We start from the raw sequence: 26055 nt of genomic DNA on the forward strand, positions 1-26055 counted from the left end.
TAAACATTCTAACTAAACAGGAATGTCTTTAGTTTCTTTCTAAAGACGTGTAGAAAAATCCTCTCTAAGACTCAAGGGAATCGTGTTCCATGCACCCCAGTGTTATGTATATTGGCTTTGAATGCCAATTCTTCCTTCAAGTAAACTGGGGCTGTGCTTCTTAAACACTTGTGAGTAATCAGTATAAGGCAAAAGGAGATTTTATCTTTTATGGGCAACCAATGAAGACTTCTCCTGGCCTCAGAGATATGGTCCCTTTTATGGATATCCATTTTAACTCTCATGGCGTTGTTTTGCACCACCTGAAGCCGGTTGATCTCAGCTTTCGGCAGACCAACTAGCAGGCTACTACAATAATCTATTCTGGAGCGCATCATAGTCCTGGCAAGTGTTTCACGGGTCTCTCTGGATATGAATGGGCGTGCATGGGTCATTAGCTTAATGTAATGTGAGGCTGAAGAAACCACGCTACTCACTTGTGCCTTCATATTCAGTTTGTGGTCGAGATAAACCCCAAGGGTCTTGACTTTACTTTTTGTTTTGATCATACATCCATGAACTTGAATCTGGACATATTCCAGCTCCATCTTGCGAGTTTTTGCTTCTGAGCCCACCAGCATCAACTCAGTTTTGCTGGTGTTCCGTGCCAGACCATTGTTACACATCCAGCTTTGGATCAGGCTGTATATCCTATTTATGTTAATCTCATCCTCCATACAGTTGCCAGATATGGGGACGACACACTGTGTGTCATCAGCATACTTTGTGAATTCAATTTTATTGCTTTCCAAGAAATCGAGAAAGGGAACGGTAAATATGTTATAAAAAAAGAATCCGAGACAAACAGGCTCCTTGCAGTACTCCAAGCGTAATCTCAATTGGTTGTGCATCCGCCATATCGCTGCTTACCCTGCATTGTCGTTCACTGAGGAAAGATCTGACCCAGTCTGCTGCTGACATTGAAAACCCTGCAACCTCCTCCAACCTGGTGACCAATAGAGCATGGTCCACCAGGTCAAAGGCGGTGGACAGTTCGAGCAGCATGAGCAGAACTATCTGTCCATTGTCCATATGTCAGAGCATCCTATACTTATTCTTAGCCTTAGGAATAAAGTACCAATTGGTATATGTCATGAAATGCACTAAAATTACTAAGCACTGTTTTAACTTCAAACCACAATGTATAAATGCAGGCAAATTAGATCACTTACAGAATACTTTTCAGGCTAAAATGCAATTCTGTTTGAGTATCCCCCCATAAACTCCAACCTACAATAACAGGGTGTTCTACTTTGGTTTTATATGAACTCCCAGTCCTCAAATGTTCATCAATTGTCTGCTTTTCCATTTATAGGTCCTAGCACCCTATAGGTCCAATGCAACAGGCGAGCCGGGCCAGAAGAGAATCTGAGACACCTGGATGGACCCTGAAGGAGGAAGCCCCTTTTCCTCGTCACAGTACTTGGGTGCCTTGGAAGGCGAAGTGGTGGAGTCTCACCAGCTTTACTAAACAATGCCCCATCAAGGATGGACCCCCCTGGAAGTCGTCACTGGGTCATAGCTGTCAAGCAGGAGAAGGGAACCAAGCAGTGCCAGAAAGACAGCAGTGAAAGTCTGTCACTGTGGTCTCCTTGGTTGGGTTGCTACACACCAGCTGCGAATGTCCAACGAAGATAGAACTCACTGTGGACCTCGACAAGTCTTGGGACGTGAGGATGAGTCCTTTGGTTTTCGTCTCTGACCTTTGGTGGCAATGGGTGCAGTGAAAGAAATAGATGTCTGGTTTCTTCGGTTTTGCAGTTTTCCAATGTTTGATTCTTCAGTGCTGCAGTGGCAGCACTGATGACAGGATGGCTTCTGGTGACTTGGACTCGAGCACTGGACTTCTCTGTGGGCCACCACTAGGTTTGGACCTTCAGGAGTCGTTCCCTGATGCACAGTGGCAGGAAACCCACCAACAGTCACTTCTCTGAAGGCGGCGACACTGGACTTCCTCAGCCAGGGAAAAGTAGATAGATGTCCAAGTTGCAGTGCCACTTGGTTACAACTTTGCAAGCTTGGGGTGTCGAGCAGCACTATGCTAGGGTACACCCGCTTCTGGTCGATACACTGCAATCTCGCTTTCCAATGGTCCCAGACAGCCTCTGGACGATGCTGGTGGACTTCTTAGGCTCAAGCTATCCTGTAACCCTTCTTCAGGACCCACAAAGATACCTCAGCAGGCACTCGGGACTAGCTTCCAGGACACTTTGGGTGAAGAAAAGCAGTTGCACAATGTCCCCTCGTAGCTATGGGAAGAGGTCACCTGCCCAAGTCCTCTCTTGATCAGTCCTTGAATCAGCACAGCAGCCTTTGGATCTTGTGACAGCAGCAGCATGTTTTCCTTCAGCTGGATTGAGGATACCCCTCCAGGAAAACACACAGGTAATTGAGGGGTCTTCTGTTACACACAAGTCCCCCCATTCACTCAGCTAGGATCAGTCAGCCAATCACACACAAGTGTATTCATGCAGCCACCAATCAGGCTCACATGCATTCAGGTCATTCACCCAAAACTAGACACTCGAAACAGTGGATGTGCATTGGGGCAAAACCCAGCCTTTTAGGAGCACACACTGCATTCATGCCAGTTTCAAACAGGGTTGCTCAGGCAGACCACAGGCATTGTGACAAAGCCAAATTCAGACACCCACAAATCAGAATGCGAGTAGACTCCTCCTTCCATTCATTCATTCATTCACGTCACATCCTTAGGGTGTAGCCAAAACAAGCAGTCTCTGCGAATGGCAACCAATCAGGGGAAGGGATCAGAGTCAGGGCTTCCCATTTTTTTTAATAAACAGGAAGGAAAAGGCTGTCGCAGTAACAATCTTATCTTTGCGCGGGAATCCATTGGTTTCTATGTCAGGGCCAGGGTCCCAAAATGGGGAGACTCAGAGCTCCTGCGAAATCAGCATGTAGCTGCCACCAGCCTGTACCCTACTCTTTAGGGCAACACATGGATGCCCAAAAACACACACCAGGGGTACCAAGGTGTATCTACCCATGGGTCCCATAGGGATATCCCATGGGTTTTGCTCACCCACAATACAAGAATGAAGAGCTGAAAACATGCAGAAAACACAGACTAGGGGAGTAGTGGGACAAGGAGTCATTTCCAGCATCACAGAGTGAAAAGGGAAATTAACTAACCCCCCCCCCGACCCCTTTTTGGGGCCCACGGAAAAGCAATTGATCCTTGAAGCATCCTCCCCTTGTATTCCTCCTCAGATTTCAGCTGTTTCAGTGGAATGTGTCCAATTGCTCCCTAGACGGCTGACTGGAATGGGGCCCAGGGGCCCCTCCTGCCCCCGAAGGAGTGTACCTTGTTAATGAATTATCTGCAGATACATCGGTGCTTAGCTGTGGTGCTTGGGGTCCCTTCATTGCCCTGCTTGTAAACTCGTGTTGCTCTTCTTTTTGGCCCGCTGAGGCTCATTGTGCCCTTTGCCCTTTTCCTGTTGTGTGTCCCTCTACCCCACCTTCACTCCCCATTGTGTTCAAGTCACACCACCCCCTCATTCCCCACCCCTCACCCCTGCCCCCCCCCCCCCCCCCGCGGCTATACTCTCTAGGAACATGTGCATGAATGCTTGGCCCAGCCCCCGTTTCTGCCCAGGGAAAATGCACTGGCCAGGGCTTGGCAGCTTGGCAATTGTTTTGGAGTCGAGGACCTTGTCACGAGGGGAGTTGCTAGGTCTGGAAAAGACCTGGGGCTATGCTGATGTTGGAACTGTTGGGACTCGGGGCTAGCTAGTCTTTTTGCTGTAGCTCCTGAGATTCTATCAGGGGCTACAACCAAAAGATCAGGGGCTATAGCCCCCTTAGCCCCCCCCCCTAGCAATGCCCCTGCTTGTCACTTCCTCCGACTTCAGGGATCTGAGTGCGTTTACCCTCGCCACTGCCTGGAACGTGTCTGCTGCCTTAACTTCAGTTCCTGCCATCTGCCATCTGCATTTCGCAGCCTGGGCAGCATGGCACTCCGTGGGCAGGCAGGTCTCTCCTCCTGCCCATATTGCCAGTAAAATGATTGGCCTACCCTACCTTCCTCCTCACAAATGAGGCACTTCCGACTCATCAATGCAGCACTGCCTCCCCAAACGCACAAAGCAAGCTCTGCTGATCAGTTGGAAAAACGTTTGCATGCCCGATATCATGTTTGGATGCTTTATGGTCTCTCCTTCACGAGTGTGCTATATATGCACATTGCTAACAAAGGACGACTCTCCCAGAAAGGGTTAATACCCTTTACATTGTATCAAGTGAAAAGCAGCATTCTTGTCATGAGTTTCTTGAAAAATATCTGTTCATCAGAGGCCAGGCCAGAAAGTCGACCGCAGACCCCCCCCCCCGCACCTCCTAAGTCCTCCACCCACCCTCGCATCAAAACAGCTGTTTAACACTATTCACTGTATCCATGCTTGAAAGCACAGGCTTACTTTGGCCAGCAAATCCTTTCTAATTTGCTTGCTACCTGGCATGGTTTGCGCTGTCAAGGGGGAGCTTGTTGAGTTAGGAGGCCCCCTGCCTTCCTACGCGTCGGATTGGACTTTATCACTCATACATGCGTCCCTACCCTGAGAATGTAGCCCGGTGCTGGGACCTCACTATAGCTTCGGGGCATTGCAAATGCACACAGAATAAGTGCTCCATGTTCGAAACACATACATAACAGTTTTGTGAAGTGCAATTAATCCGAGTGGCAGTGCCACACTAGACTACTTTTATTGGTGAAAGTAGGCCCCAACAACAAGAGCGGTAGGCCTTTCCGTTCTTTCAGTGGAAAGTGAAGCTTTCCACTGAAGCTTCATCTGAATAGGGCATCAAATGTTAATATTAAAGGCTCCGGTACATTCTGAGCACTTTTAACAATACTTTATATCTCCAGGGAGGCAATCACAACCCCCTCCGCTGTACGAGTCTGATCAATCTGGACGGATGCACTCTTTACCTAGGTCATCATTTCTCATCTGACAGGAGAATAAAAAAATACAGGCCCTAAGGAGAGGTGTGAACATAGCAGAAGGCACCGGCGCTGTTGGAGTCTCTCTTCAGTCTTTGGTACTTCCATAAGGAAGAGTGAAAAAGGACTAGTAGGATCCAGGTGTGGCAAGTGAAGAATCTGCTGTGAAACGCACATATTTCTCCAAGAAGCAGCGGGTGGAGGCGCCACTAGTCAGTATTGAACGTGGGCTTGCATTGGTGACTAAAGCCTGCGTTTCTCACAAGCTGTTTGGTTGGTGCCTGCTCCCCGGGAGCTAATAACAAAATAGTCTGATGATCAAACAGCTTTCCATGAATTTGGTATATGTAAAGCTCTCGGCACCATTTTTAGATGGATTAGAAGTGTCATGGTATGTCCCAGCAGGTTGCGGAGGAAGGGCGACATGCAACCCCAACATCAACTGTGCACTTTGCGATAGAGTCCAGAGGAGGCGAGACCACATGCAGACACACAGCGTCAACACGCTATGGCATGGGGAAGCGTCACTGTGACTAATAAAAGGGAAACTGTGCACACAAGCTGAGAGTTCTGTGGCAGTCTCACCAGCCTGACCCCGGAGTCTCGTTGCAGCAATGCTGCATATTGCTGTGAGAGCACCGCTTATAACCTAGATCACGGGACTAAGCCAGGAAGTTCCTTCCAGGGGCCAGACCTCTTAATGTCATCCCCAGGGAGCTGCTAGGCCCGTCAGCCTCTACCCATCCAGGTAGGACACAACTGGCGACAAAGGCTGGGAGACCTGGCCCCACCTCAATTCCGATCCAGGAGGTCAAAACAATTGAAAAACCTTCAATCCTATGACCAAAATGTGCGCTTCTAGGTAGACCTATTAGAACTTTAATCGCCACCACCATGGAAACTGTCAACAATCCAACAGAAAAAAAGAATCTGCAATGTTATTCAATTCAGGACAAGTGGTGCATAAGATGTTCAGGACCCTAGCCACAGTTGACAACTCATGAGGGGCGCCAAAACGATCTCTCACTAACTACTTCAACCCCCAAGCAAATGAAGAATTGAAGCTCTTCCAACTCTGCTAAACTGCACATGAACCCATTGATGCCTTACACACATGGCTTCGACACTTAGCATCTGCATCTACCCTTGCGGACGAGACTGACTATTTCCACGCAAAGATCATAAAAGGGGTGGTACTCCAATAAACTCAGAGGCAAATACTGTACGAGTTGGGACTTCCCCTGCAACGCATATTCTATCTGGCCACTCCCACAAGCCGATGTTAAGCACAGCTGAAAAAATTGAAACTTTCCAGGATGTGGCATTGGTAGAAGTGCACACAGCAGCCAAGACACTGCTGTGGAACAATGACAAACGCAGTGAAGTTAGGGTCCAGAGAAGAAGAGGCTTGCCCATGTGGCTTAGTCTACCAAGATGTGGGATTACTGCGGAGACACCAAGTCTCACGTTGGGCTCTGCTTGGAGAGAAGTGCAAAATGCTCATAGCATGGCAGATTAAATCACAATGTGAAAGTGTGCCAGAGCCGGTACATATGGTGCTCCCTACGCAATCCAGAGGGCTTCTCCAACAACACATGAGTCAAGTAGAACCCGCACAGGAAATGGACTCTGATGACTCGGAGGATGATCTCACAATGTTCATGATTTCCAAGACTACGGCCCAATCTGAACCACATTATTTCAAAGAATAAAAGCTGATTTTTGAAAATGCAATATTTGAGTTCATTTCAGCTAAGGAAAATCTGTGGGTCTCTGGGCAGAATTTGCAAATGGATTCCCCCACTGAAAGCCTGTTGACCTCTAGAATTACTTTGAAGCTCTTGCATACCAGCTATTTACAACTGCAATAAACCGACTAGCAGCTCTGGGTCGGTATTCAAAACCAACTCTTCCCCCCCCATTGCCAGATTTGTTGCCTCTGAAGGCTAATTTTTCTGCAGAGCAAATGGCCTAGCCAGTGTGTGACTAGAATGTATGGAGGGGCTGTGTCAACAGGGGCTGCAATCAAGGGAAGCTGAACTCTGACAAGAAAATAGAAGGTTTGGAAAATAAAATGGTTCAGATAGCAGGACCAAGTGCCAGATGTCAGTTTGGACTAACAGCATTACAGGTCAGAGTTGAACAGTCTGTTGCCTGATAAGTATCTCATCAACCCATCACCTTTTTAAGAACAAAGGCAAATGGCTTTTCCTCTGTCTTAGAAAAACATTCAGCTCCAGTGTCTATTGTCACATGCTTGCAGAGAAATAAGAGCTGTGATGTGGAACAAATTATTATATACATTATGATGTGGCCATAGACTTACATTGGACATGTGATTTTATCCAGCAATTGACGAACATTTATGGAAGGTGTCACGCAAAAGCTAATTTCAAGTGAATTTTTGTTTTTATCCACACGCAACTTATCAAACTGAAATACCAAGCAAAAATGTGTTTCTGGATGCCCTAAATACATCCAGAATGTATGAATTAGCGAGCTGATGGAGTGTAAAATGAGGTATCTCGAGGTTAAATGGCATTCAAAGATTCATAACCATTATATTTTGGGTGTAAACAGCGAAAATAACTTGCCATAAGCTAGGGCAATAAGGTGCCAAAACGAAAGTAAGATTCACTGATCTGTCTTGAGGAGAGGAATATTAAGATACATATCCCATGCATTTATTCATACATTACAAACTTTTGCCATGTAGCTACTTCTGGCTGAAACTGACATAGAAAAGAAATGTGAATTACAAATGTGAGTTGCAATATTTCTGTTCTAGACTCCTGAACCAATCCTTCGACAGGGGCTGGGCTTGGGAGTTGGAGAGGAATGTGAAGGACCAACCAAAGGTGCGAGAATTCTTGCAGGGCACTGCCCAATATTGAACTCTTGATTGTGTCCTCACTGGTATATAACGTGGATGCCCTATAAGAGAGGGGAGAGTTGCTAAAAAGAATAAAAAGGACAGCTGCCCAAAATTACCAAAGGAGATTTGCTGAAGTTTCATATGGCTGGAAATATTGCTAGGGAGACTAGAAAAGCTGGGGCTGTGATTCTTCACTGGAGCTAGAGAGAGAAAGGCTGTGGAATCCAATTGACTGAAGTGCTCGCTAGAATCCAGTTTTTCCCCTACAAGCGAAGCTGCTCAGTCCGAGTGCCAAGCCCAGAGATTTCCAAAAGTAAGTGGATTGTCGAATAAAACGTCAGCGGAGGATCTATTTAATTAACCCATTCCATTTCATTGGTGGGTTCTTTTTCATTAGTGGGGCGTGGGGGGGGGTTGGGCTAAACTGCATAGATCCTTAGCCTATTTGACTGAATATTCATTTAGTTGATTTACCCTTTAGCAAAAGAGGTCAGGCCGATTTTTGTTAACATTCGAAATAAAAAAGCTAATTCCCAGTGTGCGCTAAAAACTAAAGCCTGTAATGTAATGGGTAATCCTATTTCTCCTGTTAACCCCGACTTCTTTAAGGAAGAGGGGTGTTCTGGTTCCCAAACTAGTACAGGCTTTAAAGTGAGGGGGTCTGAAAATCCAAAATTCAGAATCATTTCGATTTTTCTGCCCAACTTCACCCAACACAGACCTTTATGTGGAGGGAGGGGTGCAGGGGGATGCACAACACTGCATTTGTAAATTGATTTTGTTCATTGACCAGTGTTGATTATTCTTTAAATTGAAATCCACATCAAGTAAGGTATTGCGATTTGTGTTTTCCAAACCAACTTGTGTGATTTATTTATGTAAAAAGAGAAGTTTGTGAGCCACAGAGAAGGTGGCGTGTTTGGTTTTAGTGCCATTTCCATTACCTTTAATTCAAATAAATATAAATATAATTTCTGTAAACCGGCCTGGTTCTTGGCTCATTGGTGGCACGGGGGGAGGGATGCAAGTGGCATGATATGGATCTGAAATAGGGCTGAACAAAGAATCCATTAAACAGTTTGTTGTGCGACACCTTGATTGGGGACGGGGGGCCTCCCTGTGTTGAGGGTGGCTTCTCAATAAACCATGATAACATCCACATAAAGCCATAGCCAACGAGGTGCAAGCAGGCAGGTGCCTGTAGAAGCATGTGAACATGAGCCTTCTATATAGAAGAAGCCACTTTCTAGCAGAGTTACAGGTTTTATTCTTTTAAGTCTGTTGTCATAACACATTTCGTAAGTAACAATTTTTGGTAAATATGAAAGCAGAGAATGAAAGTCGGCCCCTGACAGGTATGAGCAGGTTATAGGGTGGACCCATTGAATTCCGGCCTTGCTTAGGTTAAAGAAAAGAGCAAAAAGTACACATAATAGAAGGTGAAATCGATTAAGCAGGAGTGGCTGAGCTAGGCACACCTCATTTATCTGAACCCAATGCATTTAAAAATTGAAGGGGCAATTACAAAATGTAGGGAAATGGATGAGGGGAGCCTTGCAGAGCCCCTCTTCCATTTCCATGGCATATGGCAGCAGCAGCTGAAGGAATCAGTTAAGTGGGGAAGGGCGGGTGGGGAGAGAAGGGAACCATGGCCGGAGGGAAAGGGAAGATGGTGAGGTGGGAGAGCGGCAAACAGTTTGCTCAGAACATGGGTTTAGATCGTGGGATTCAGCCCGTGATGCAAGCAACCTGATTGGCTGGCTCCCCCATCCCGGGTGCTAATTAATGTGATCACTAAGAAACATTGTTGCCCTGAATTGAACTATTAAGCAGATCCAGGTATTGTAATTCCGAAATTCTTTGGGTGCTGCTAGGAGAGCATGGAGGAAATATTCTCACTGTGCCACATACACAGGTCAGAGAAATAAAGGCACAATATGGATCCCTTTTTAGAGCATGAACAAGGGCAGTGTTGCTTTGGGTGTCCACCGAGTCTCGATCATTAGTTATTGCTTTGACCTGGATCTGGTTCAACCTCATGGTTCAGTGATGACAGCGATGTTGACCTGAAATAGGCCTTACATACCATTATCGTGTGCCTTGACATTCCAACTTTAATGTTAAGTGGCAGAAAGACTAGGACAAACAATTAAGGGTCAAACCACCGATTGGATAACCTAAACCTATTTCTTACACAATCAGTTTCCTACAAGCATAGATTTCGTCAGCCGATCCAATGTGTATCTGTGTTTATTTGAAGGGCAGGGGATTCAATTTCGATCAGAAAGGACTTCCAATAACACATTTACAGATGGCATAGGCATTCTCTAGATGGGTGCCAGGCCAATAGCAAAGATATGAGAACATGTGTTGAGCCAGTTTATGAGGGTGTACAAAACAAAATGAGGCATATACCACGGAAAAAAGATATATATAATTTTTACTTGGTCCTGGCTGTCAAGCAAAGAAACAAGATGGTCCTGGGGAAAAGGACAAACCGAGTCTGAACACCAGCCCTAAATACAGTGCTTGATGGTTTAAACTCTGAAGGCCCATTATTGCTGCTCGAGTACACAGCTGCAAGCCCCGAGTAGAGCAGCAACGCTACCTTCAACTATTGGCAGTGGCGTCACTAGGGTGGGGCCCGAGCTGCTCCTCTGAAATCCTGTGCCCCCTTTGTGCCCCCCCCCCCCACCTGGGCTACTCTCTCTGTAGTGCTGCTTGCAGCGTTGCCAAGTGCGCTTATTATCAGCGACTTTGGGCTTGTTTTTTCACAAAGTCGCTACAATATGTTGACGTCGCTTGTTGCGGTTTTGGTCCACTTGTTTGAACAAAAATGGGCGTGTAATTGGGTTTGTTGACAAAGCAGCCAAGCCCATTACACACAGCCAAAGAGCGTCCTGGAAAGGGCTGCTGGCAGCCCTTACCGACCTGCAATTATTGCAAGTTGTTAAAGTCCTGCATGCAGCGCAATTACTCCTTTGTTCCCAGTCCCAATCTGGGTGCTCTTCTTTTTGTATATGTTTAGGCATTCAGCACTGATGGGACCTTTACATATGAAACACCGCTCACGGAATTGTACCGGTCCAAAAGGGGTTCTATCAGTGTCAAATGCCCAAACGTAAGCAAAAGAAGAGAAAGACCCATTTTAAAGTTGTCATATCTGTGATTGACATGCAAAAAAGGAATTTCCTTGCATGGATAGCAAATGTTCCTAACACTAACAGCAAGCTGGGAGTTTGTCACAAAGGTGATCTGTGTATCCAAATTACACTACCACTCCTTTTTTGTGATTCCCAAAGTATTTAAAGAATAGCAGTGGTGTTAAAACATGATTATTCTGGCTTGCATTATTTTGCATTTGGGACTTCTAGCTTGCCAGTCAGCATGTGGATACAAAACCTAAAACAACAATATTTGGCCTTCCTATAAGATGTGCATTTTGCAAGTAAGCTATCAGAGCTGTCAAGCAATGAGTGAGATCACCCAGTCCTGTTTTTTTCCCCTTTGCATTCTGGAACTTGAAGTTTTCCTAAATTTCAAATGGGTGAGAAAAAACTGCAAGTATAAGAGTTCCAAGCAGAAACAGGACTAGGTAGCTTTCTCACGGTTGCGTGTGATCTTATTGAACGGATTTCTAACAAATGAATTATTACCGAGACGGAAAATTTCTTTTTTTTATATTTGGGGGTCCCCCCCCAAACTATCCCACACCCCCATGTTTTCTGCCCCACCCTGAACCCCCCCCACTTTTTAATCCTTTACCCCTAACCCCATTATATTTACCTTTCATTATCTTTTTCGGTAATAATTCATTTGGCATGATCATTTCGGTAATATCATTGGATACCCTTTCTCACGCCTGGCCATGGGAAACTTTAGAGCGCTTTTCTACAAGAACGTATTGCAGGCATTGAAATCCAGAAGGTAAATATTTGGATCTGGTGCAGCTTAAAAGTTATGTGTTCAAGTGCCTGAACTGTAGAATGCCTTCAAATCCCACCTTCACATTTTACCCAAAGTTTGGGATCCCGGGAAAATAATGTAATCTTTTCTAATACAGAAGACTTGCCTCAGCAGAGCCAATAATAATTTTCTTCCCCTTTTGCTGCCATTCACCAAAGTGGCATGGGCTGTCCAGAATACTGCCCCATGGGAGAATTAGTGAAGCTCTTTCCTATGCCCTGTTATGCCATGTTATTCCGTCTAGTAAAGCATAAAGTTTACAATTTTCACAGTTTGGAGTTTTAGGATCTGCAAGAGGGGGCGGGGCGTATGGGGTTAACTTAGGAGCAGGATATGATTATTTTGTTGCAAATTTGACATGTGCATATCTCTGTGGTATCTAGTTTCATATATTTTGTGAGTTGTCTGGAGCAATGGTTAGTGTGTGCTCTAGGTAAATTGTTTCTGTGATTTCGGTGGCTGCCGGAGTGGTGTTTCAGGACTGTGGAGAGTTAGGTTGATGCATCTGTGATGGGCTACTGGGTTATTTAGGGAAATTTGTTATGGGCACATGTGTTTAGGGTGGTGTGCATTTAATTGTGTAACCTTTGTTATTTTGGGGTTGGAGGGGCTATGTGTGTAGACAAGTAGGGTTATTTAAGGTTGGATGTAGAATGATTTCAGGCAGTATTATCAAGTCTTGCTCAACAGGCCACCTAATAACGGAGGACAACCTTTTTCCATTTGGAAACATTCCAGTTGGTATTTACTTACATCACTGCAAAACTGCCTTTCTCCAGCTTTTATGCCTTGTTTTGCCATTACATGTAATGTTATAAACCCTGTTAATGTGTTTCTAAATCACTGCCCGCCGATTGTTGAAATTCAAATTGGGGTCTTGGCGGGTAGCTCGTCCCTGACAAGGGATTCCCGGCTGGGCCCCTAGCTTCGCTGAGGGATGCAGGGGGCTCGGTGATCTAATCTGCTGACCTCCTTTCCCCAGCTGTCACTTGTGCGATGGCAGGCTTTTTTCTCAGCCGGATTTTCTTTCTTCTGGCCTAAAAGGGACATAATGCCCTTAAGACATCAGAACGCTCCATCTCTGCAGAAGACACTGCTTTCAAGAATCATATCTTGTCGCTGAGTGACTGCTGTTATAGCGTGCACACTGTGCTCCTCTAGTTTACATGTCCACTCTGGATATTCTCAGTGCTCTTGCGACATTTGCACTATAAAATGCCCAGACAAAGACACTGATGAGAAAGGTACCCACAGCCCCAATTGTGATCTGCGCAGACCTACCAAAAAAGCACCTGCAGCCAGATGCAAGATGCACAAAAGGGCATTGCGTACTGTGGGTATAAATGGCACACTTGTGAAAGGCCACCTACAGGAGATGCAATCGGGACACAATATGGACACCATCATTTATGGCAGGTGCCCATTACCAGCCAATGACAACATGCAACATCTGAACAAATTGCCCATGAAGGCTTGAAACTAGGAGTGAACAACTGGTGCTGTGTGTGTGCTTTTAGAATAAAAATGTCCCTTTGCATTTCTTAGCACGGAAGCATTAAGAACTTCTTGTCCAAAAGAATGGTCTCTTAAATGGGCCATCGTAAATCGCTCCCACTTTCAATGCTGTGCCAAAAGAAAGAAAGTGATAAGCAAAGAAAGTGATAAGCAGTCATTAAGGTCGCCCTTCCATTCCCCCAGCAGCATCTGCTGCTGGGAGGGGGTATTTGTCTTTAGAGTGTCAGGGGTGGGCTGGGCAATATATATAGTTTTGAAGATATATATTTTCAATACAGATGTAGGATGAGACAATAATGTTAACATCAAGATATATACATATATACAACATAATTGCTTGCTGTATAAATGCACGATTTTGATCTCCTCCGGGCCACTTTGGACTACTTTGTCTGCGTCAATTTGGGAAAAGCAAACACATTGCCCTTTTATAGGCGCTCCCCCCCTACTTCTGTCTGCGGCCCCCCTCTGTGCCCCACCCTAAATTTGATTCCTGGAGACACCACTTACTATTGGGTTGAACAATACTTCCACAAACATGAGACCCAAACAGAGCTTTAGATTAAATGTTAGTGCCACAACCACTTACCAGAAGCAATATGGATGGCTCTCCGCATCATAGGTTATTATATTTTTACATCACTCGTAGGGGAGTTAAAGCACTAGTGCATTGGTTCTCGTCTCGATAGGTTATTCCTACTACTAAAACTCAAATGCAGGAATTTCAATTCGGACACTGCGTGACATTTTTAATTATTGAGTAAAAGAGACCGGTAGCCCTCTCTGCCCCCCCTTCCCAGAGTGTTTGTTTTTGGGACCTACGTCTTCTATCCATTTACTTTCAGATAACGAGAGTGCGGTCCATAGGTGGGGCAGGGACATCAACGCCCGCCAATAATCATGCACAGTGTGGTGATGTGATCCATATGATGCCCGCGACGGAGTGATGCAGCTCTGTCATGGTGAAAAACTGGGTTTTCCCCGGGCATGCGCCGCAGAGTGCAGGCAGAGTGCAGGCGGAGCCCGGACGGAACAAATGTGTGTCTCTCTTTGGGGGCCAGAGGCTACCGTCCTGCAAGGCCGCTAGGCCTCACAACCATGACGACGAGGAGGTCACTCCTGAATCGCATGTGTAATCAGCTGTGCTGACGGACAAGTCGGAACGCTTGCTTCGATCGCAGCTGTGAAGGCACACGGAGGGAAGATGAGACAGGCCCTGTAATGCCGTGTATAAGGAGGTTGCAGCTTCTTAATTAAGGAAGTGCACGTGCACCTCTATCATCATTTTTGGAGCACTTGATGGTGCATTTTGACATTAAAAAAAATGTTTTCAAAGAAAGGAATTGTTTTTCTTTCCTCTTTTTCTGCTGCTGGAATAGGAGTTTTGAGAGTTTTTCTTTACGCCTTCATCCTTCCTTTGATTGACTGTTACTTGCCACGTTTTGCCTCACAGTTGATTGGAGGAGGGTGCCTGTGTGCATAGCGGGACATCACAGTGTGCAGTTTTACGCCAGCATGGGGGATGACCCTGCAGTAGCCACACCTGCCCCGGCGGTGGCACTGGTGCATCGCCAACAAGGGGCACTGACTGTTTCGGGGGCACTGGCGGCCCTCGGCCCCAGATGGAACCTGTGGCTGAAACGCCTCAAGATGTACTTCTTGGTGGTTGGGGAGGTGGACGACCAAGCGAAGAAGTCAACACTACGCAGCTGGGCCAGCGATGCTGAAGCTATTGGAGACCTTTAGGCCGGCAGATCAATTCTACAATGACGCAAAATACTCTGAGGTACCATTTCATCCCGTTGGTAAATGGACTACGAGAGGTTTGTGATGTGTGCGGCCAAGCAGCAGGGCGATGAGTTGCTGGACTCATTCCATGGCAGGCTAAAACACCTAGCAACCACGTCTAGCAACCATGTGCGCGCAGACTAGTGAGGAAGAGATGGTGCCCAACCAGCTGATTCAGGAATGGGCCTCAGGAAAACTGAGGAGACAAATACTGAGGGAGCCGGGACTCACCCTGGTGAGGATCCTTGAAATGGGACGATCCTATGAGCTGGCAGACACAAGAGCGTTCAAAATGGACAAAGCCATGAAGATGGTGAAGCTGGAGGATGTGTGCGCTATTAGATGCCAGCAAGGCGCCAGAGGTGGTTGGCGAGGAATGGGTCCCAGGAGAGACAGGGGGCCAGAAATGACAGCTCAATGTACATTGTGTGGGTACGATCCACGGCATGCAAATGAATGGCCGACAAAAGGGCACGTGTGTGGGAGATGTGGGTTAGTGGACCACTTTGCACACATGTGTAAAGCCCCAGGCCAGTTGACACCACAAGGTCCTGCCAAAATGAGCACCTATGCTCAGACGTTTCCCAAGACTTGCACAGGTAGACCAGGATGAGGATCAGCTAGCGCATGACCCAGACCCAGAGGAAGAAGAGGAGGAGGACGACGTGTTTTTTATCTCCAGCCTCACTGACGAGAAATTAGAAAAAGAGACAGCCGAGATGTGCCGCATCAGTGGATGGCTGCGAGATCCCCATGTTGATAGACACTGGTGCAATCAGTGAGTGTAATGGCTATGAGGGATTACCAGGGCACCGCCCCTCGCACAGGATGAAAGTAAGGATGTTTACTTTTACAAACGAACGCTTCCCCTAAAAGAGGCCTTTGTGTCGAGAGTGGGGGCATAGACCAAAAATCATTAAGGTGAGATTCTTTGGAACCGCCATCAGCAAAGACACTGTGTTAAGTTGTGCTGCATGGGAGTCCAAGAAGATTGTCAGCCTTGCGTATGGGATCTACATAGAAGATATTCACGAGATGCTGCAGAGATTTGAGGAAGTATTTGTTGGTGTGGGTAAGTTAAAAGGGGTCCCCATCAAGCTGCACGTAGATTAATCCATCTGCCCTGGGGCACTCAAACACAGGAGGGTCCCATTCAATCTCAGGAACCAATTGGACAAGGAAATAGACGTCTAGTCAATATGGACATCATTGAGACAGTGGAGGGGCCAACCCTGTGGGTGTCACCAATCGTGGTGGCCTGCAAGGAAAAACAACCGGATTCAGTCTGGATTTGTGTGGACATGCACCTTCCCAACAAGGCCATCAAGTGAGAATGTCACGTCACGCCAACCCTGGATGACATCATTAAGGAATTACAAGGGGCAAAGCTCTTCTTTAAGTTGCACTTAAGAGCCGGCTATTACCAGGTGGTCCTGCACCCTGAGTTGCGATACATCACAACGTTCACAGCCCACAGAGGCCTGTACAGATAAGTCTTTCAAAACATTGTGCAGGGAGTACTGGCAAATCTGGCCGGAGTGATTAACATTAGTGACAACATCCTGGTGTTTGCAGTGTCTGAAACTGAACACATGGAGAGACTGGAGAAGACACTCGAAAGAATCCGGTCACTGGGACTGACTCTCCACAAGGAGAAGTGTGAGTTTTTCAAAGAGAAAATGGAGTTCTTTGGCTTTGTGTTCCAGCAAGGGGGGGCGTGTCACTGGAACCCAAGAAGGTTAAGGACATCAAGGAAGCAGTACCTCCAGAGTCAGTCACTGAGGTAAGAAGCTTCCCCAGTATGGTAACATACTGCGGGAGCTTCCTCCGGAAACTAGTGACACTGTCAGAGCCACTGCGAAACCCGACCAAGAAGGAATGGACATGGCAAGGGGGTTCGCTCGAATAGTATGCGTTCGAAGAGATTAAGGCGACCCGGACGGCTGAAAGCACCATGGCAGTTTTCAATCGGGCCATGGCATCAGAGATCGTGGTTGATGCAAGCCCATTTGGACTGGGAATGGTACTGACCCAGCAGAACTCAAGAGGAGATGTCCTGCCAGTAGCGTCTGCAAGTAGGGCGCTGACGGACACTAAGCAATGATACTCCCAAACAGAGCGTGAGGCCCTGGCGGTGCTCTGGGGTGCATGCATTTCCGGCTCTACTTACTGGGGGGGCCAGTTACGGCGGTGACCGATCACAAACAGCTGCTACCCATACTAGCAGGATCGTCATTGAAGCCCAGAGCACGCATCGAGCAATGAATGCTGGCTCTCCTCGAGTATGAGGTCTCTCCGATATATCGGCCAGGGGCAAAGAATACCACAGATCATCTGTCCCGGCCCCCTGGGAAGTCCAATGTGGAGAACACGGACATGGATGTCGAGGAGTATGTGAAAATGGTGGTGGAGTCTAATGTACCAAACTCCATGTTGGTGCAGGAGATGGCAGACCACTCTGCCAAAGACAAATGCTTCTGTTTGCTCCAGGAAGCTCTCAGCAAAGGAGACTGGAAATTGCCCTTATGGGGTTGGACAAGCGCACGCAAGAGGCAAAGGCCTTGCTAGAGCAACTCTGGAAGGTGAGGAATGAGTTGTCCTTCTCTGAGTCGGGACTTCTGTTGAGGAGCCAGAAGATAGTGGTACTGTCAGCGCTGGTGGACAAGGTCATAGCTCTGGCACAGCTAGGGTCTGCCAAAACCAAGTCACAGCTAAAGATTAAGGTGTGGTTCCCCAATCTGGAACTGCTTGTTGACGAGTTTGTGAGGAACCGCGTATGGAGCCAGGCTGCTGCTCTGTGCAGAAGGAACCACAGATGGAGTCGATGCCAAGAGGGACAAAACCATGTGAAGTGGTGCATATGGACTTTAGCTCGGTAGGAAGAGCGATATGAAGCTGATGCCCAGAAGTGGAATTTATTTAGTTAACGTCATTTGAGAACATCGTACCAGTGGTGGAAAAGATGTTTGCGTCCGATGGGTTCCTGGAGGAGGTGTGCACCAACAACAGCCCGCCCTTCCAAGGGGAGAGCTTTGCAACATTCTTGAGTGAGTGTGCAGTCAGACACCGGAAGATCTCTCCACTATGGCCCAGAGCTAACGGGGAAGCCGAGTGTTTCATGAGGATGCTGGACAAAGTGTTCAGGATAGCTCACGGACAGACGCAAGCTTTGCTGCTTTGAGCCCTCTGGGGAGTACAGGACGACTCCACACAGGTCCACTGGTGTGGCCACCACAGAGGTCATGATCCAGAGACATGGCCTCCTACCAGATGGTACAGAGCGAGAGCCGGGGGTGATCAATGAGGAGCACGTAGCTGATGACTGCCAGAGGCAGAATGAGAGGGAGAACATCTGGAGGAAGCTGCGACTGCCCGACATATCAATGGGGAACGAGGTGCTAGTCAGGAACCGGCACCCGGAAGGAAAGATCTCATTGCCCTATGACCCTCAGCCGCTGGATGTGGTAGGAGTGAAAGGGTCAATTGTGACTGCATCTGATGGGAACACAACAGTGACCCGCAACTCCAGCCTCTTCAAGAGGCTCGGTGGCCATCACCCTGTCGACCAAAGCCCAGTGCTGAGTTAGACTGACCTGCGACCTGAAGGCGCCTGGAGCCATGAAGGAGTGCCAGGTCCGAGCAGAGGTGGGGAGGATGAGTTCCGAGGACGTGCGGGTATGAGATATCCACAGATCGAGTCCTGATGCCATCCATCACGCCTGAAGGACTATGTGCTTGATGATTAATGTGGTGTTAACATTGAACTGGAGTAAGGCATGGTCAAGTGTGACGTTTTGAAGTTCAGATACAATTATGTTAAGTTTTGATGTGTTGCTGCACTATCCTGTTTGGTTGTGTGATAATGTTTTCATTGTTATCAAAAAGGAGGGATGTGGTGATGTGAGGCACGTGATGCCCACGAAAAAGTGATGCAACTGTCGCGATGAATAATGGGATTTCCCCACACATGCGCCGCAGAGTGCAGGCGGAGCCCGGACGGAACGCACGTGTGTGCGTCTCTGTGGGGGCTGGTGGCTACCGTCTGGCAAGGCCGCACAACACGCAGGTCAGCTATATAAATGGAAATGGAGGGGATTCAAACACGTGTCAGACCACCAGTAAGGTTTTTTTTTTTTTACGAGTTTGTCTGATTAGTTTCCGCCTACATAGGAAAATGTGCATAGGTCAAAACTTGATGGTTTGTCTGGCTCGTGTATTGTCATTTTTCATTTGGGTGACGGGATTGAAACCTGATTCGACGACTATCCTCTCAATTTTCAAGCTGTAAAGCGCTAAGTAATGTAGGCAAAAAGTATGCCAGATCCACATGTATTATGCCATTGTTTGCCATACTTTTCCATCGCACTTCAAAACAAGGTATTGCTGCCTTGCATACTTCCAATAGATGGCGCTCTAACATCAACAGTTGTTTCTTGCCATCACGCGCTAGCGTCAGGGCCTCATTCGCGACCAAGTGATTTTTTTAAAGTTAGAAATCCTAGGTGGGCGCTGTATAAAAGTACCCGAATACAGAGCAGTGAACGAGGGCACAGCAAACTTGGCTGGACAGTTTACATTGTTCCTATTTTTTTCCAATCCTAGCTTATTTTTTTCATTTCACGAATGATGTGCCACCCTGCAATGTGCCTCATCGAGTATTAATTAGCCCTTCGCTCACCCCTGAGCCCAAGCATGCTGGAATGTAAAGGGAATTGCCACAAGTAAAAAGGAGTTGGTAGGAAAATGCACAATTCGAATTTGAGATTTGGAATCATCATTCCAAGCCACAGCCTCCTGGAGAAAAGCGAGTCATCAAGGTTTATAGAAATCATTCCTTTTAGTCGGGTGTTGATCCGCCCTATTTTTAGCCTTAAAGGTGGCTGATGCTGGCTTCAGCCGAACATTTCCGCCACTGATTGGTTGGCAGTGCAGCTCAGCGTGCCGGCGCCAGGACACCTGCATCCCAATGAAAGGGGCCAGCCGCGCCAACTGGCCCTCATGCTACGCCTGGGAGGGAACCCGGGCCCACCTGGGCGCGAACGAGCCCTGTGATGGGCTAGCCCCACACTAGGTCCACTGGCGCCCCGGGGCGCGGCTAGGAAGGGGACACTTACTCATCCATTCGAGAGTACTCACAGGGCACCAACATCCAGGAGATACACAAAATTATAAACGCTGCTGGGAATGGCAAAAATACTCTGGGATCCCACGAGGTGAGAGGAGGGCTGTGATGAGGGCGTGGGGCTTAGAGTGGAGTCATGACAGACAAGTGATATAGATTGGCTTAAAACACACCACTAAAAAAACGGAGATGCCTTGAAATAAGCAGTAAGAAAAGAAAAGTAATGGCACAACACAGTTGGGCAAGAGTACGATTCTTATTTTAAGCGGAAGCCTAATAATACCCGCATGCAGATGAATGCACGCCTAAATAAAATGGACTCTGGATCTATAAAGAGAGACAGTGCAAGAAAAAGCAACTATTTTTAGTCCTAGTGTCACAATCACCCCGTAGTCACTCACTGCGGCTGCGGCTACAGCCCTCTAACCTTTGCTGCACTCTTATGTGCTGAAGTTCAAAGCAAACACAACAAAAGATAAGCAAGGGCAGGACGCTTTTGAGCTCAGAATGCCCCTGACCGCTGACAACAGCTGATCACTGTGGGTGCAGCGCAAGTTGCCAAACAAGGGGCAAGGACAGGTTGCGTTTCCTGATTTGGGAGTCCCAACCCAGGGAAATCCACCCCAACTCCAGCGCAGATAACGAGCGCCTGAAAACAACAGTACTTTTCTGCGAACATTTAACAAATCTGTGGAACTTTAAAAAAATCACATTTGAGGAGAGGGAGGAAGATGTCAAGGATTGGTACTCTTCCCCCATAAGAACAGGCCTCAGCCAGTGCCACTGACAGTACCCCACTAGGCCAGGCCCCAAACAAGCCTGCAGTGCAACAACACCCATTAACAGTTCCATAGCGTTTTGTAACCTTTAAAAAAGTTCAGGGGCAACACAGAGACACCCCCGTGGAAATGCCCCGGCTTCCTTGCCACAAATGAAGAAAAACGAAAACAGAAGAAATGAGGTGACTGTGCTGCACTCACCGGCTGCAGCGCTTCCTCCTGCCGCCGGCTCTGGCTGCGCCGGTTGATGAACGAGCGCGTGGAGAGTTTGTAGTGGTTCAGCAAGCAGATGATCACCACCACCATCACCGTTATCACCACAATGATGATAATGATCTGGACGAACTCCAGTTCAGCTAGAAAGAGGAAGGGAGATCGTAAGAATGCAAATCCGCCCACTGGGTGACGCGCGCGCCAGGCCTTGCCGGTACATTTTGCTACTTCAGTTTTATCGCGATCGACACAGTAAAGAGACACAATCAAAACACCTCGGATGGAGAGAACATGCATCCCAAACACATGGACTCGCTGCAATGAATACACACTGAGAGTCAGGCTGGACAGCTGTCTTTTTGTGACATGGGAAATTGACATTGGGACATAAGGATTTTACACATTGCTTGGTCATTGCAAGAAGGAGATGTAACAAGCAACCACATAACTCCATCAACCCTACTTGGGAACGTCAGCATGGCAGCCTTGTGATTGGAGCATTGGGGCACTGATGAGTTGAGGGACAACTCTGTGAGACGATGAGGAGGGAAGTTATTTATTTGAAACGAGAGCGCAGAGAACAGCGGGCACCTCTGCCCGCTGTACCGAGCTCTCTCCCAAAGGCCCCCATGTTCCAGAACCACATGTGTTGTGAAACACCCATTAATAGGACGTACCACATCATCCCCCCTTAGGAAGGAACAACAACAAATTGGGAAACATTTCAGAACACAATGCAAATGGTATTAGACAATCAACGAATGAACACTAGTGTTAACAGAAAACCCAAATAACGAAATCATTAAACACAAACAAAATCCTTAAGCTTGGTGGGAAACTTTTTAGCTCTCGCACTCCCACGACTCCCACCAGGCAACAACCTTCCCTCATCCGCGCTTCTCACTTCACTGCCACCCTCACTCACCACAGTCCTTAGGGGGGAACCGACGACTCCTGGTATAACGCTGAGGGACGACACCGTGAGACAGATGAGGAGGTAAATTATTTATTTGAAACAAGAGCGCAGAGAGCAGCGGGCACCTCTGCCAGTATTATGGGGCACTTTGAAAATAATGCCCATGGCCACTTTCAGCTCGCAGTCCCCTGCTGATTAAACCCACTTGGGTGCTCTGCGTGGACGTCGACAACATGACGCACCCAAAATCCTTCGTGCGCAATCACTTCCAGGATGATTCGTTCTGTCAGGGATTATTAAAAAGAGCAGACACAACCACTCTCCTGCATTGAGGTGGGTCTTGGCAAACAACTGCCGGCCGGCACCGACTCCCAACATTGAGAACACACAGTAACTTGCCTGCCGTGACGTAAACGGGGATGGCGTGCAAGAGCCGGCAGCAGCAGCACCCCAGACAGACTCTGGAATTCCCCCAGGAAATGGGGGGAGGGCCTGGCCTTGATCGCGCAAGACGGGAGGTGCGGGTGCTCATTAAAATGCCACCTCCTTTCACTCCCGGCAGGTGGGGAAGGGCACCAGGTAAGGGATGAGTGCTTTACACCGTCAGCTCTACTTCCAGTCACGCGTGCACAGCCATCAGATGTGATCTAGCAGGTGAGCCTATTCGTTAACAAACATCCCACGTGAATGACCTTAAATAAAGCATTGCAAAAAAACACAAACCCCAATTTCTACCAATGAAACGCAGCCCCGACAAACGATGAAGGAAACGAGAGCCCGGTCCACGCAGCCATGCCAGTGGGAGCCAGCAAACAGGGGAACCCTCCCCCCAGTGCTGTACATACGATACGCTGCCTGCTCCCCATGTTGGTGTGCTGTATACCCTGAAGACTGCCCAACACCAGGCCGCCCCGCACTCCACCACGGGGAGCAGCTTGTCACACAAAACCGGGAACCCTCTCCCTCCCATACGCAGCCCCTCCGCATACCTGTAAACGCGGGCAGCACGTGCTGTGGGAGCCTCCGGCCGCGTCCAGTGCACCACACACACACACACCAGCACCTGCTTCGGGAGGAACCGCAACGACGACCGAGGCACCTCAAATGGCAACTCCCCAGCGGAGCTCATCATTTATGTACTAACATGGGAGACTTCCAGTGGGAGGAAGAGCAGCAAAGCACATGGGGCTCGCGCTCTCACGCAGGGACCGTTAACTCCGACCATGCCGGTCTGAAGGCTGGCCCCCGCCCTTACGCTTGCTGTGCAGAAAGTGTGGTGGCGTGCGGTGAGGCGGCAACACTGCTAGCCAGGTCGACTTGAGGCAAAGGACTGCAATACAAAGTTGGGATTTTAGCTGAAATGGAGTCTAGGTCAGTATCTGCGTAGCTTAGACTGTAAGAAGGCACACACGGTTGCCAGGTGTGTCATGCACAGCCCCACGTGCAAGGGAGAAGGAGCCGTTAGGGAAGTAGGTCTATTGATCGAACCATTTTTGCTTTAACCATGTTTGCTCTATTTCTTTTAGCTAACATTTCCCCCCGAAACTGTAGCTAACTTGGGGTTGAGGGGGCTTGTAGGGTCAGTGGGAGTAAGCAAAGGGCTTGTAGGGGCAGTGGGAGGGTGCAACAGGTTTCCCCCCACTTTCTATAAAAAATGATATAGCAAAACATTTCGAGAAAATAAAATTATTATTGGAGCACAAACCTCCACCCCACCCCGATCACTCGAGGCACAACCACGTTTAAGGCTTTCGTGATGTGATCTCACTAGATGAAATTTAGGTGAGGTGCTGGTTGATGTGTTCTCGTCGCACTTGTGCTTGCAAAGCACTGCCCGGAGACGCCTTAGTCAGGGATCAATGGCAAAGAGAAGGCCATTAAGAGGTCTAGCACGGTTGTTGCGTGAACAACGACACTTGTCCTTGGCCTCAAGCCCAGGGATCATATCTCTCCAGCCCTGAAATCTCTCCATTGGCTCCCAATGGCTGCAGGGATCAAGTTCAAGAACCTCTGCATTGTCCACAAGGCATCCCAGGGCCAGAGACCACACTACATCCAACTTTCTCTTCCTAAGCATCTTTTTTTCTCAAGCCCTCCGCTCATCCACCTCCAACTCTCCCGAGGGTCAGACGCTTCTCCAGGTAGAGAGTGGGGGGTAGATCTCTGTCCTCGGCTGGGGCCTCCCTCTGGAACTGCCTCCCTGCCTCTCGGAAACTTGAGCAGGACCACCCAAGGTTCCGGAAGCAACTCAAGACCTTCCTTTTCGCTTCTGCTTTCTCTCTCCCTCTCCCTTGCTGATATCCCTGTCTGCTGTGCATCCTGGTTACCCAGCCACCCACTTAATTGACTGCATCTGCAACCCTGCAGTCCCCGACTCTGCACTTATGAGCCATTTTCCAGCAGCAGTTCCGAGTTACTTTGCACTCCCCACCCGCACTTGCGCAATCTGAATGACACAAGGCCTAGTAAGAGCATTGTTTTGTCCTCCTTCTGTCCTCTCTTGTCACGCCTAGAAACACTTGTAAACAGGCGCGTTAGAAATGACTTATCATATCACAACAAAGGGGAGACTACAACTGCCTTAGGGAAGTCGGACAACTCCCAGAGGACTATTAATTTTCCATTTCATCAGTCACTTGGGACAGGTTAAAAGCTATGCAGGCTACAATAACAGTGGTTGAGTGAGGGGTCATGTGCCAAAGGTCATGATTTCATTCATGTTTATTCTCATCTTAGGGTGGTTCTTCATCATCTTCATCATCATCTATCAGCCCATTTCAGGTGTCGAGTCAGGACGGTTGTGGAGTTTGAAGATCATTTGGGTGTCACCAATGTTGTTGTATCAGATGAGCCTCAATAGTTGAATTATGAGGTCAAGAGGGCTTAGGTGAGAAAAGTAGACATTAGCCTTGGGTACCAGAATTGAGAGGGGTAGGGGAGAATGATTGGTTGACTGAAAGGAAAAGAAAAGATATTCTGAATTCAGAGATAAACAAAGTGTTCTGGCCTTGGATTCCCATGAGCGAACGTTGGCTGATTATGGTTGGCTAGCCTACAGTGTACAGGATGGCAGAGAGGTAAATAAGGGTGTCAGCCTGGCTCTTCAGGACCTCGGGGGTGGTGAGGACAGAAGAAGTTCTCCTGTGCACCATGACTGGAAGTTGTTAGCTTTTGTGAACTCCTCTAGCTGCAGTTACACTACTTTCTAAATGAGTTTGGAAACAAAGCAATCTTTGGTTTTGGTGTGTAGATATTGGAGTCATCTGGGTTAAGGCCTGACTTGCTCAATAGTTGTTTGATCAAAGAGATTTGGTTCTGCTGGGAGAATTGCTGAACTCTCACAAGCACAAAGAGCACTGTACCAGCCAATTAGAGCAGTGGCATTTTTTGGCCTTTCGGACATTCCCTGGTAGCATTTGAGCAGATACTGAAGTTCAGCTCATAGACAGGATCCAAGGTGAAGTGATGCTCGTGGACATCGTGACAAATCTGCGGAATTGGTGCCATGTCCCCCAATCACTCCCTCTGTGGGACTAGGGGAGTGAACCCGCTAATCTGAACACCCTCCTAAATATGCTCTTGTTAAATGTATCATTTTCTGTTGTAGCGTTAGGGACAGAACTCAGGTTGCCGTAGGATTCTGGAAAGAAAACCTTTGTTTTGCAAGACATCCTGACAAGCAGCCTCTATTGTTTTTCCTTTATAGAAGAGGACAAAGAATCTTGGACTTAGGGATAGCGTATGTCCGTCTCCTGATTCTGATCTTCCGCAACACACTCAGAGCACCCAGGGGAAGAGAAGGCAGAGTTAAGGGGCAATGTAGGGTGACACATAATACTGGCAGTGGGCAGGATTTTGCTATAGGGGAAATGAGGAAAA

The 26055-nt window shown here is 47.7% G+C and overlaps 1 protein-coding gene across 4 annotated transcripts in view; it reads right to left on the bottom strand.

Moving 5' to 3' along the window:
* The window catches only part of LDLRAD4 (low density lipoprotein receptor class A domain containing 4), a 411417-nt gene that overhangs the window by 48326 nt on the left and 337036 nt on the right, over positions 1-26055 (bottom strand). For all 4 annotated transcript variants that reach the window (XM_069620819.1, XM_069620816.1, XM_069620817.1 and 1 more), the window contains one exon: positions 21249-21403. In XM_069620819.1, coding sequence (XP_069476920.1) covers positions 21249-21403 — 155 coding nt within the window. The remainder of the gene's footprint in view (positions 1-21248; positions 21404-26055) is intronic.

This window comes from Ambystoma mexicanum, chromosome 5q (assembly GCF_040938575.1).
Source record: "Ambystoma mexicanum isolate Mex_15411 chromosome 5q, UKY_AmexF1_1, whole genome shotgun sequence".
NCBI classification, from domain to species: Eukaryota; Metazoa; Chordata; class Amphibia; order Caudata; family Ambystomatidae; genus Ambystoma; species Ambystoma mexicanum.